Consider the following 13558-nt stretch of genomic DNA (forward strand, 5'->3'; position numbering starts at 1 on the left):
CTTGTTTACAATTTCTTTAACCTTAACCTTCATATAACTATTTCCAGAATAAATGAATGTGTATGTTTCTCAAAATACAGAATAAAATTTCTTTAGAATATTAACTACCAAAATGAAGAATACTGCATTCCAGAATAAAAAAAGAATGACTATTTTAGGACTTATGTGAACAAAATGGCCAAGAAAGAACTCAAGTTAACCTCTCTTCAGGGATATAAACTGTCTGGAATACACCTGGTTATATTTAAATAGCACAAGAATTTTTACAACTACCACCTCATCTTGTTCTTAGGGATCTCTCTCTCTCTTAAAAAAAAAAAGCTCACATTAACGGATACAGAAAAACTAACTTATGTCTACAATATCCCATATATTCATGTTCTAAAAATGCAAATTCATATAAACCTAAGTAACATTTCTGTTTTTTGAAACAAACAAACCTAACATTTTAAAATAATTCCATGAAAATCTCAAATTTAAATCTAAATATAAAATGGAATATATTTTTAGAAATTATTTATATATTCTTGGTTTTAGTTATTTGCCAGTTATATGGTAATAAATATCTTCTCTCAATTTGTACCTTATCTTTTCACTTTCTTTAAGGTACCTGTTGAAGATAAATTATTAATTTTAATACAGTAAAATTATTGGTCTTTTATCATTAGTGTTTTAAGTCTTTCTTAAGAAATACTTTCCTACTCTAATATCAGAAACATATTTATGTATGTTTTCTACTGAAAGGTTTAAAGTTTTATTTTTGACATTTAACTCACGAATCTTTCTGACTGGGATAGGGGCAAGAGGGAAGGTAAAAAAAGCAATATATTATATGCATGTCTTATAACTAACATGTACACATACATGCACACACACACTAGTTAAGCCTCCAACCTCATTAGGAAACTAACATGTATGGACTATGGAATGTAGCATGGTACTGGTGTTTTAGTAGCACCTTAGCCTACCACCATACTCCAAAACCAATAGAATATACATTATGTTTAGGCTATGGTTTATGGTTTGGCTTTGTGTTTCCATCCAAATCTCATCTTGTAGTGCCCATGTGTTGTGGGAGGGACCCAGTGGGAGATAATTAAATTATGGGGGTGGGTCTTTCCTGTGCTGTTCTGGTGATAGTATAATTCTCACGAGATCTGATGGTTTTAAAAATGGGAGTTTCCCTGTCAGTCTCTCTCTCTTTACCTGCCACCATCCATGTAAGACACGACTTGTTCCTCTTTGCCTTCCACCACGATTGAGAGGATTCCCCAGCCACGTGGAACTGTTAAGTCCCTTAAACCTCTTTCTTTTATAAACTGCCCCGTCTCGGGTATGTATTTATCAGCAACCTGAAAATAAACTAATACACTGGGCATGATGACTCTAAATCCCAGCACTTTGGGAGGCCGAGGCAGGTGGATCACTTGAGGTCAGGCGTTGAACACCAGCCTGGCAAACATGGTGAAAACGCATCTCCACTAAAAATACAAAAATTAGGCATGGTGGCGCAGGCCTATAATCCCCGCTACTCAGGTGGCTGAGGCAGGAGGCTTGCTTGAGCTCGGGAAGTGGAAGTTACAGGTGAGATCATGCCATTGCACTTCAGCCTGGGCAACAGGGTGAGACTCCTTCTCAAAAAAAAAAAAAAAAAAAGAAGAATATTCATTATGGTTAGGAAGTGTTACATAAAAAATGAAGACTATACTTCAAGGAATGTAAAACATCCTACAGTAGCCATTTTAAAACTATCTATTTTATAGAATAAAAAATGTACATGTATCACTACCATGTAAATGTTGGTCTCTCCTTTTATTTGCTATTAATATTTACTTAAAGAAAATCTTTAAATGTTTTCCCCCAATTTGTCCCAAAAGTTAAAAAAGCAAACAACAACCCATGCTAGTTTTGAAACAGATAAGGCGATTGGCAAGGCCTCTTCAGGGCTTAAAAACATTAGTCATTCATAAACTTGTTTGAATATAAAAAGGCTATATTCAATAATATATAAAAATATTAAATAGCAAAGCTAGCTAATACTTTTTCTTGACATTGAGGGTAGAAATAGAGGAATGTTCTCCATATAACTTACTCCGTCTCTCCTAAAATTCTCTTTTGTTTCCTTCCTATTATCCTTGAATGAGGGCTTTTTTTTTTTGTAAGTGCATAATTTGAAGAGCAGTGACATGTTCTGAATGCCTTTATACAGTCTTAGATTATAAGAAGTAAAAATCTCAAAGGAGAATGAAGCTAGTTATTAGCTACCAGAAGACCACCATCTAACTCTGTCTCTCCCTTACAATTCCAAGACAGAACAGAACAGTATCAGGGGAAATGAATATGGTAAAGAAACAATTATGTGAATATTGATTATGTTGCTCAGCAGTCATAAATCTTATTTGAAATAAAGCCAAAATAAAGACAGCCTTATAAATGTCTTTAATAATAAAACTTAACCAATATTAACAGAGCTGTAATTCATTTTATTCCTAATAGCTCTTTGCTGTTTTATCACTTAGAAACAAGTAACTTACCTGTGCTCGTTTTTCCATATCCTGGCAGGTACCCAGTTGTTCTTCCATTGCAACTCTGATTTGCCTCGCTTCATATTCCAACTGTCTTCTGGTCATATCTGTTTGTAAGGAAAACTAAAACCACAAATAATACAAAAGTATCAATATCTTGTATTTATGCTAATCAGTAAAAGTAAAAAAACATATAAATACCAATAAAGAAAATGAATAAGCAAATATGTCAGTCATGGTGCATGAGAAAATTATTTTTTACTCCAAGGAGTGTTTAAATTTGATTATAGGTGTCAGACTCAATCCGGATCCCTGATACGATGTGGAATTCAAACACTTATTTGCCAAAGTCACAAGTGGCTTTAATTAGATTGGCCTATTTCACTTAAAATATATAATTGGTCCAGTTAGAGTGAGGCTAACTTCAGTTCCCTTATGACTCTTCTCTACTGAAGAGGCACTACTTTTAATTATTAAATACTAGCATATTAATGTGGACAACATAGAAATTTCAAGAAACAAGTCCATTATTCTTAAGCTTATACTTCAACTTAAGGTAAGGATTACTATATACATACAGACTAAATAGAGAGAACTTTTCCATTAATCAAATGAAGAATATGGGATAAGAAAAAGCCTACATGTAATAAAAATAATCATAAATAGAGTGGACAAAGTCAACACAGACTTTGGTAAAAATTCAAAAGTAAAGCAAAGTTCAAACAAATAAAAAGAGGTACTTCTTCAGAATGGGTGATAACTCATTCAAAAATTTATTAACCCTCTAATTAAAATTCCAAGGACTGTGATAACTGCCAAGCATGCAACAGGATTTTAAAAGGACAAGGTAATGAAACCTGTGTTTCATTCACAAGTTTCATTATAAACCCATGCCCAAAAGGTTAAAAAATCTGCTTAAATAAAATGATAGGTAACAGACTTATAATGGGCCATGAAGGGAATGAGAAAATGCTATAGATTTTCTGTGTGCCCAAAGAAAACTGTGTATGACATATATCTGACTCAGAATAGCTTCTGGTCTAAGAACTCCAAATTGTGTCGTCAGTTGTAGTTAGATTAGTTCTCACCCTTTTCCCTTTGCAACATACAGATGACATTCATATGCAGAATGTATTCCCTTAGGCATACCCAAATTATGGGTTGCAACAGAGATGAAATAGTCTGCATGTTATTTCTTATTCCTACTGAGCCAGTTGTAACTCCACTTATTAGTCCTCCATTTCCCAAACCCTCTCTGCAAAAAAAAAAAAAATTGAACATGACACAGTATGTTGCAATAATGTGGTTTAGATCTGATGTTTTCAGTAATGTTTAGTATTTTGATAAGTAGGTATTTCCACATAAAGTGTTCATTAACTTGGCTTCCCAACATAAATGCAAAATTTGTGAAATTAAAAAATAGTTATAAAATACAAGCAGAGTTTAAATTTGCTAATGTTGCCAATGGTCCCCGATAATGTCTTATATATCATATTAAATAAATGTGATCACTTAATAAATTAGTAGAGAATAATTAACTTGACAACTGATCTTTGTTTCAGATAGTAACCAAATACTCTTGAATCGTTATGTACATTTAAGCTCTTTTCTGAAACTGACCTCAGGTAGACAGCTGGATTCTGGATTTTGTGTATTCTCTAACGACCAAAGTTAATGGTAAGCAAAACTACACTTTGGTATTTTTCTTTATAAAAGTTATAGTCTCAACAAATCCCCCCAAATTCCTAATCCTCACATGCTAACAATTCTCCAATAAATGTTCTCTCACTACCTGTGCTCCTTAATTCCCGGGAGCACTGTTAAGTGTTAACATGTTAAGGGCCCTGTCAGAAAAAGGGATTCTTTCTCTCTCTCAAAACCTTGAATGATTATTCTAGGAGAGTGAGCACGTAAGCTTCCAGTTCCACCTCCTGTCAGCCAATGTCCACTCAGGAAACCTGGTTAGCTACATGTTTCAAAAAGGTTTTCTCTCTTTCAACTTTTACCTTTTTGTCTATTTTGGTCTCTCAAAGTAGTAGTAGAAAATGAAAAACTTAAGCTAAAAGAGTAAGTTTTATTTTAATTAGCCTATTTTCTTTTAAAAAATTACATGTGGCCAGGCACGGTGGCTCACACCTGTAATCCCAACACTTTGGGAGGCCAAGGCGAGTGGATCACGAGGTCAGGAGATAGAGACCATCCCGGCTAACATGGCAAAACCCCATCTCTACTAAAAGTACAAAAAATTAGCTGGAAATGGTGGCATGCGCCTATAGTCCCAGATACTTGGGAGGCTGAGGCAGGAGAATCGCTTGAACCCAGGAGTCGGAGGTTGCAGTGAGCTGAGATTGAGCCATTGCATTCCAGCCTGGGCAACAGAGGGAGACTCCATCTCAAAAAAAAAAAAAAAAAGTTACATGAAATATTTATGGATAATAGTTAAAACATGTAGTCTTGTTCAGGATTATATATACTTTTTTCTTTTCTTTTTTTTTAAATATAGAATACTTCATGAATTTCCATGTGATCCTTGAGCAAGGGCCATGCTAATCTCCTCTGCATCATTCCAGTTTTAGGATATGTGCTGCTGATGCGGCCACTATAAATGTATTTGAGAAATATTCTTATATGTGCCATCCCATGAATAAAATCATTGACATGGAGAGGGAGAGGCTGACGGGATTAGAATTTTTTTTTTTTTTACAGAACGCTGCAGACCTATAACCTGGAGCAGCTTGGAGGTGGTGAATATCAGCTCCTCAAGTCTGCAATAAAAAATGGTCTCCGATAAAACTACATTGCAAAAAACAGGAAACAAACAGAATGGAAAGAGTAAAAAAGAGAAAGAGGCAGAGCCGGAAGAATCTGTGGTGGAAAATGTACTAGACTGACGTGTAGTGAAAGGGAAAGTGGAATACTTCTTGAAGTAGAAGGGATTTACAGATGCCGACAACACTTGGGAACCTAAAGAAAATTTAGATTGTTCAGGGTTAATTGATGCATTTCTAATTTTCAAAAAACTAGTCAAGAAAAAGATGGCACAAACAGAAAATCTTTATCTGACAGTGAATCTGATGACAGTAAATCAAAGAAGAAAAGGGATGCTGCTGACAAACCAAAAGGCTTTGCCAGATGTCTTGATCCTGAAAGAGTAATTGGTGCTACAGACAGCAGTGGAGAATTGCTGTTTCTCATGAAATGGAAGGATTCAGATTACGCAGAGTTGCTGCTGGCAGAAGAGGAAAATATGAAGGGTCCTCAAATTGTAATTGCTTTTTATAAAGAGAAATTAACTTGGCATTCTTGTCCAGAAGATGAAGCACAGTAATTGTTTGCACTGTTTTATACAGGTCTTGGTTTTTGATTTACTAGTGTGAAGAAATAACTACATTTTAATGAAAATCAAGTTTGGTATGTTCGTTTTGAAAGTAGTATTGGGAGAGTTGTTGTGGATTTTCTTTTGCATTAATAGCACTGGTTACTTTGAACAAATAAATAAAAGCTTTCTGTAGTTGCTTCCTTCATCAGAAAAAAAAAAACAAAAAACATTAGATACCATGGTATATTATATCCACTGCATGAGAGAACAGCTTTTCTAAATATATTAGGGGCAATTTCCATAGCCATTACTCAATCAGAACTTCTGTTCTCATATGCCTAAGGACCATTCTGGGTTTCTTATTTGTTTTTTGTGTGTGTGTGTGTGTGTATAAAGAAAATGCACACGTAAATGTTTTCTTTTTATTGTTTTTAAACATTTACGAAAACAAAAATCACAGGTAATCCAATGTTTCTGAAATGTCATCATTCTGAGCAATCTAAGGAAAATAAATCACTTCAAGTTAAGTTGAAAAATCTCCTGAACTCATACATTTCAAGTTAAATGAATGATTTTAATTAACTGGACAATTTAAATTGGATAATTTAAAAGCAGCCATATCAGAATTCATATCTATAAATGCAATGGTTTGCATAATTTCTAAAACTAAAAATTTTACCATTGCCAACAACATCCAGATGAGGAAACCAGACAAATCCTAGTGTATTTTAATCAGCTAACCAAGACAGTTAGATGGACACTTAAAAGATTCCTCTGGTGAGTCATTTCTTTTTTTTGTTTTGAGATGGAATCTCGCTCTGTCGCCCAGGCTGGAGTGCAGTGGTGTGATTTTGGATCACTGCAACCTCTGCCTCCCAGGTTCAAGTGATTTTCCTGCCTCAGCCTCCCAAGTAGCTGAGACTACAGGCATGCATCACCACGTCTGGCTAATTTTTGTATTTACGTTAGTAGAGACAGAGTTTCACAATGCTGACCAGGCTGGTCTCGAGCTCCTGGCCTTAAGTGATCCACCTTCCTCAGCCTCCCAAAATGCTGGAGTTACAGGCGTGAGCCTCTGCCATGTTGAGTCATTTCTTAACAAAAAGTTGAAGTCCCCCTGTGTTACATTGACTAAAAGGTCACGATTCATGGAATGTCTAAGACTTGGCTCATGGAAACCTAATCAGATGGTTAGGACCTGCCGTCATAATTGGGTGAACAAACTTCTGTAATCTAAACTATTGACCTGCATATATTTTCTTTACTCCAACACATTCATTACATGTAGGTTCGATCGTTTCAGTATATGTTTTACTGGTTCAGCAGAGGACAAGAAAAACAACCCTTTGTAGTAAATCAGAATGTTATTCAACTGCACACTGTTAATTTATTGTGAATACTGGTGGACAGTGGTCAATAGTTTCATATTCCTTAAAAAAATTTTAAAACATAGTTATATTTGAAAAACAAACCAACTTTAGTGTTTGCAAAAATGCTAATATCTGTGCTACAGCTATTGGCATTTATATCTGGAATATTTTCAGAGATTTTTTATTTGCAAAAACTATATGGCATAATTCCTGTAACATAGTACAAAAAATAGGCAGATGGTGACAAATATTTCTATAGAATATGTTTGACAATTCAATACACAGAATTAAAAAACTAGTTGCCTAGTTGAACCGTGAGGTCCTCTAGAATTCAAACTTTATAGATTTTCTAAATAAGAGCTTTAAATAAAACATTTGTTTGAGCACAATAAATCATCTTTACAAACAAAAATTCATTAACTATTATATATTCAGGCCTAAAGTTGTGTAAAACATATTACAGTTTACAAATAACTATAAATTCAGTTATTCTGAATTTTAATGGATTACTTAATTTAATTAATATATCAAGTTATTAAAGTTTCAAATAAGTTGTACTGCCAAGTTACTTACATTTTCAGTTAAAGGAAGACTATCTATTCTTTTAGTGAGATTCTGAAGTTGAGCATAATACCAGTCTTTTTCCTTTTCTTCTTTGTCAAGATCAGCAAGAAGCAACGACCTATTTTTTTTAAAAAAGGTATGTTTAAACAATGCTAATACAGACTGCACAACAGCAATACTCACACCAGTTTTTATTGCAAACTTCTCTACCTAAAGTGCTAATAATGAATTACTCAAAAAATTTACATTGATTTCAATTTTTAAAGGTAGGACTTAGAATATTACAGTCATTACAATTAGAGTATTAAAAAGAACATTTTTTTCTAAATAAACAGGTAATCATCCTTAAAACAATACTTACACTTCACTAAAGGCTTTCTTCATATTTATAGTCTAAGAAAATAATGATAGGTAAAAGGTACAGATATAACAAAACTCAAAATTAGTATAAGAATAAAAAGCATAGTAAAGGAATTAAGAAAAGCAACAATGATGCCAGAAGACAAACCTAGAATATAGGAAGCTACGACCTTGGACACTGATGTGGCTTTCAGTTTCACGGCAGTCAAAATAATAAGAAATATACTGTCATTTTGAAATAAGAGGAAGTCATGAGGGAGAAAAACTTCTTAGTTTGGAATTTTAACACCAAATGATGGTGTTCTCCATAGCAATCTGTATTAAGATACTGTATACCTGAGCACTGTAAACATAAATGCACAGTAAGAGTGTTACAGGGATAAAACTCAAGAGGTAAAAAAGTATATAATCTATCTCTTTTCACGTGGCTCTTTGCCAGAGCTACCACTGTTATAATTTTCTTATGTATATTTCTAGAGCTATTCTATAAAAATGCAAGGATATATGTGCATACTTATATGTACATTTTAAATGTAAATAGTAGCATATTATTATAGTACATGTTGTCCTGCAACTTTTTTTCACTTAAAAATTGATCCTGGCAGCCAGGTGTGGGGCACATGCCTGTAATGTCAATACTTAGGGAAGCTGAGGCAGGTGGATCACTTTAGCTCAGGAGGAGTTCAATACCAGCCTGGGCAACATGATAAAAACCCAAACCCCAAAATCCCATCTCTACAAAAAAATACAAAAACTAGCCAGGTGTGGTGGTGCACACCTGTAGTCCCAGCTACTCAGGAGGCTAAGCTGGGAGAATCACTTGAGCCCAGGAGGCCGAGGCTGCAGTGAGCTGAGATCATACCACTGCATTCCAGCCTGGGCAACAGACTTCTTTCAAAAAAAAAAAAAAGTAGATCTTGCAGAACACAAATAAGGCACAGGTTGAGTATCCCTTATTCAAAATGATTGTGACTAGAAGTGTTTTTGGATTTTGGAATATTTCTATTATACTTAACAGTTGGGCATCTCAAATCCAAAAATGCTCTAATGAGTATTTCCTTTGAGCATCATGTTACTCAAAAACTTTGGGATTTTGGAGAATTTTCTATTTCCAGATTTGGGATGCTCAATCTATACTAGGTATTTTTTTTGTTAGCTGCATAATATTCCAAGAATTCCCTAGTATTCATAAATCTATGTAGGGATACACTATAACCAACTTTTAGTTGGCAGGTACTTAGGGCGTTTCTAATCTTTTGTTATTATGAACAATGCTGCATTGAATAGTCTTATAGATATACCTCATTTCATACATGTACACGCATTTATATAAAAGAAATTCCTAGAATATATAAATTTTTAACTTACTGCCCTTGTGAGATGTTATACCAACGTATGCTACCATCATACCAATTTAAGTGTTTAATTCAACTTTTTACTTTTTCATATCTAGTTTTTTTTTAAATGGTGTATCACTGGTTTTAATTTGATTTCTCTATGAGTGAGACTAAACATTTTGTTTAAGTTTATAAACCATTTGTATTTCCTTTTCTGTGATTTTTTCTTATTTGTAGGACCTTTTCTACATTAAAAATGATAGTGCTTTGTCAGTTGTTGGGTTGCATATATATTTTCTCAATACTTGTCTTTTTAACATTGTTTACTCAGTTGACGCTTGAACATGGGTGTGAACTGCATGGGTCCACATATACATGAATTTCCTTCCACTTCATTATGATTTTCTTAATAACATTTTTTCTCTAACTTAACATAGTATGTAATACATATAACACACAAAATATTTGTTACTTGACTGTTTATGTTATCAGTAAGGCTTCCGGTCAATAGCAGGCAATCAGTAAAGTTTCTGGGGAGTCAAAAGTTTTATATATATATTTTTGACTGTACGGAGTGGGTGGGTAGGCCAACCCCTGAATTGTTCAAGGGTCAACTGTAACGTTTTGCCATGTAGAAAATTTTGATTTCCATGCAGTCCAATTTGTAGATATTTTCTATTATAGATTCTGGAGTTTGGTCATACAGAGAGATGTTCCCCACTCTGATACTATTACTTTAAAAGTTCTGCTCGATTATTGTTTCTTAGGAAATATGGAATGAATCTTAGTAGTGAGTACAAATGTGAGTATGTGGAAGGCTCTGTTCTTGCTAAAATGTATTTTCCTTTACTGAGAAGCAACTTAAAAAATAAGAAATAAGCTTTTGTTCTTATGTGGCAACTTTAACAGTGACGGACTGATTGGGAAAGAGGGAAGCCCCTGCTTACGATGTTGCATCCCTCAGGGAAGGCAGACTAAAGACAAGCTGCTCTCTCCCTCCGATATCTGACAACAGGAACAGGAGAAAGCACTGCAGAAAGCCTGAACTTCATTCACAGCTGGGTACCACAACTCCCATAAAGATGAGATTTAATTCTATTTTTCAGTTTTTCCTAGTGAGGACCTGCAGGACCTACCAGGTCCAAGGTGGGAAAAAGAGTAAAAAAAATGGTGATGCTAATATTTCGTCCATTATTTCCTAATAAATGAACTTATGAAATAAGAGTTGGGGCCAGGCATGGTGGGTCACACCTGTAATCCCAGCACTTTGGGAGGCTGAGGCAGGTGGATCACTTGAGGTCAGGAGTTGAGATCAGCCTGGCCAACATGGTGAAACCCTGTCTCTATTAAAAATACAAAAATAGCTTGGCGTTGTGGCAGACACTCGTAGTCCCAGCTACTCGGGAGGCTGAGGCATGAGAATCTCTTGAACCAGGGAGGCAGAGTGCTGTGAGCCAAGATTGTGCCATTGCACTCCAGCCTAGGTGACAGAGTGAGACTTTGTCTTTAAAAAAAAAAAAAAAAAAAAACAGCTGGGCGTTAAAAGTGCTTAGATTGGCAGACCAATGTCAGTGGCAGTGTTGAAGTAAGGGGGAGGTTAGGGACACTAGCGACAATCTGCTACTATAAAGTTTAAGAATAACCTGTAGTAAAACGCTCTGGGGAAGCCAAGGTTATAGTGTCTTCAGCTAAAATGATAGCAAGTGATTAAATTACAGTAGTAGACCTTGTGACTCACACAACAGCAGTTCATAAGGCTCAGAACTGAAACTAAGGCTAGACTCAGAACAGGTAGGGTCATTAGGGTTTAGTGTACTAAAGGCCTATTTTGTGATTGCCAATGGCCTTCTTTAAAAATGCTTTTTCACATAAATCTCATGTCTTCTTAGTCCTCTACCTTACTGGGGGTCACCTAGAAGAGCACGGCACATTTGTATTAGCATTCAATAAATATTTGTTAAATAAATTAATAGTTGAACATGACAGCAACAATACCTAACATTATTGAATGCTGTATGTACTGGCCATAGTGCTAAGGACTTTAAAAAAATCTAATTTAATCCTCTTGTTATCTTTTGAGGTTGTTATTCTCATGATCACTTCACTAACTAGAAAACTGAGGTTCAAAAAGGTTATAAAGCTACAAGCTGGGTTTAAGTCCTGGCTTGACCAACTTCTAGCATTTATCTTGAGGAGTACAGATAAAGGAAGAAGACATAGAGTTAAACTATGACTTTAGGAAGGTCTAGAAAGAAAGAACAGAAAAAACTAAAGGGGAAAATCATCAAAGAAGTAATAAAACAGAAAAAAGCTAAATAAATAAATTTCCAGATGAAAAGGGTACAGTAAATATTCAGCATGATGAATGAAGAAAATATGCATACCAAAACATTCAAAAGCTCCCAAAGAGGAAAAATTGCCATCTACAAAGGAATAAGATTCAGATTGGTATCAAATTTCTCATTGGTACCTTGATAATGAAGAAAAATGAGTTTGAACCTAAACTTACATGAACTATCAATCAAGTGTGAGAGCAAAATTAAGTATACTATCACACAAGCAAGAAATCAATTTATCTCTCTCCTACATAGTAAGAGTCAAGAACACCCAAATATATTAGACCTAAATGGGAAGCGTAATGACAACAATAGTATGACAGTCTTGTAGCAGGCTCAGGAAGCAAATGGTCCAAATTAGATCAGAAAAATTCATTGGCCCCAATAAAAATTTATTTATGAATACAATGAAACTAGATCCTCATATTACCATAAAGACCCAAGTTTCTGCTCCCAAAAACATAAAAGAAAGACAATTAGAAACTTGAGACAAAAACCAAGAGCTATATAAGAAAGACACAGTTCAAATAGCATCATCTTCCTTTAAGAAGCACAAAGGGTATGATATTCTATCAACAAGGAGGAAAAATTAATTCTGCCATACTACTGACTCACAGTGTCCAACAGCTACAGAGTCCTAAAAAAACCTACTTATTTCACACCAACATTATGCTTAATTTACAGGAAAAAAATGAAGACTCAAATATACATAGCAGGATGTAACTGTTAACAGTCTTAACAAAATAAAAGTAAACACAAGAGTTGCCAAATCTTATACAGTGGGGCTTCAACAGACACAGTCACAGGAAAGAACAAGAAATAGAACTTACATATATGTATGTGTATTTGTTTATGTGTTTATGTATACAAATTCAACCAAAGAATTGGTACAGAATTAAAAACTGGATGGATAATTGAGTAAATTTAACAAATCTTCATCTTTCAGAGTGGTGAGTCAGTAAGTCATGTCCAATACTAGTAATATAAGCATATTATTTAGAGTTATAGAAGTAACTACCTCATGGGAAATGAGACTGAATATAGGAAAGGAATACTGATACTTTCCACTTATGATGCTTTATAAAGCTAAGCTAGTGATACTAATGATCAGAGTTGAGAACCTTCTAACAACACTAAGCTGATACCTCTTTCTCTCCAGATACAGCAACTTTTTGTAGTGTGTAATAAAGCCTGAATTAGAAGTTGGGCCATATTTTGGGAGAAAAATGAAAACAAAAACAAGACGTCTTTTCTATAGTAACAACAGAAAAGGCTAAAAGCACCTTTAAATATTTTAAAAAAGAAATGTATTTTCCACTTGGAGTTAAAAGTCAGAACACTAGCTTAAAGTTATTTACAGTGGTATTAAATAATAAATAAAACATGGAGATCATTGCATTCAAGTCTTTGAACAGAGAAATAAGCTTTTCCTAGATTTAGATGCAAAGAACTCCGGAAGACTGGCAATAAATAATGTCAAGACAGAAAATAAGAACATTTTTATTACAAGTATTCCTTACCACTTACAGCTGCATTTGTTAGGTTTACTAGTATTTGCAGTAAAACCTATTTCAGAAATTAATATTTTTCTCTGAAACTCCCTCTCTCTGATAATAAAATTAGGACTTTGCTTACATAAAGCAAAGTAAGGAAAAGAAAGCAAGTAAGGAAAGGTTGGTATGCATGCCCTTTGCCTCTTAACAGAGCTCAAAGGGGAAAAAGAGATGGAAGATCATGGACCCTAGTT

General features: G+C 34.5%; 1 protein-coding gene, 1 non-coding gene and 1 pseudogene across 5 annotated transcripts in view; 1 reads left to right on the forward strand and 2 right to left on the reverse strand.

Annotated features, from left to right (window-relative positions):
* APC (APC regulator of WNT signaling pathway) overlaps positions 1-13558 on the reverse strand; it is a 163766-nt gene that overhangs the window by 69048 nt on the left and 81160 nt on the right. For all 4 annotated transcript variants that reach the window (XM_030926975.1, XM_030926977.1, XM_030926976.1 and 1 more), the window contains exons 5-6: positions 7788-7896; positions 2535-2648 (exon numbers count right to left, since the gene is read on the reverse strand). In XM_030926975.1, coding sequence (XP_030782835.1) covers positions 2535-2648; positions 7788-7896 — 223 coding nt within the window. The remainder of the gene's footprint in view (positions 1-2534; positions 2649-7787; positions 7897-13558) is intronic.
* Positions 5019-5125, reverse strand: LOC115896625. The gene has a single exon (XR_004056539.1). It is a non-coding gene; the product is annotated as a U6 spliceosomal RNA (small nuclear RNA).
* On the forward strand, positions 5303-5853 carry LOC104669244 (annotated as a pseudogene).

Source organism: Rhinopithecus roxellana, chromosome 3 (genome assembly GCF_007565055.1).
Source record: "Rhinopithecus roxellana isolate Shanxi Qingling chromosome 3, ASM756505v1, whole genome shotgun sequence".
NCBI lineage: Eukaryota > Metazoa > Chordata > Mammalia > Primates > Cercopithecidae > Rhinopithecus > Rhinopithecus roxellana.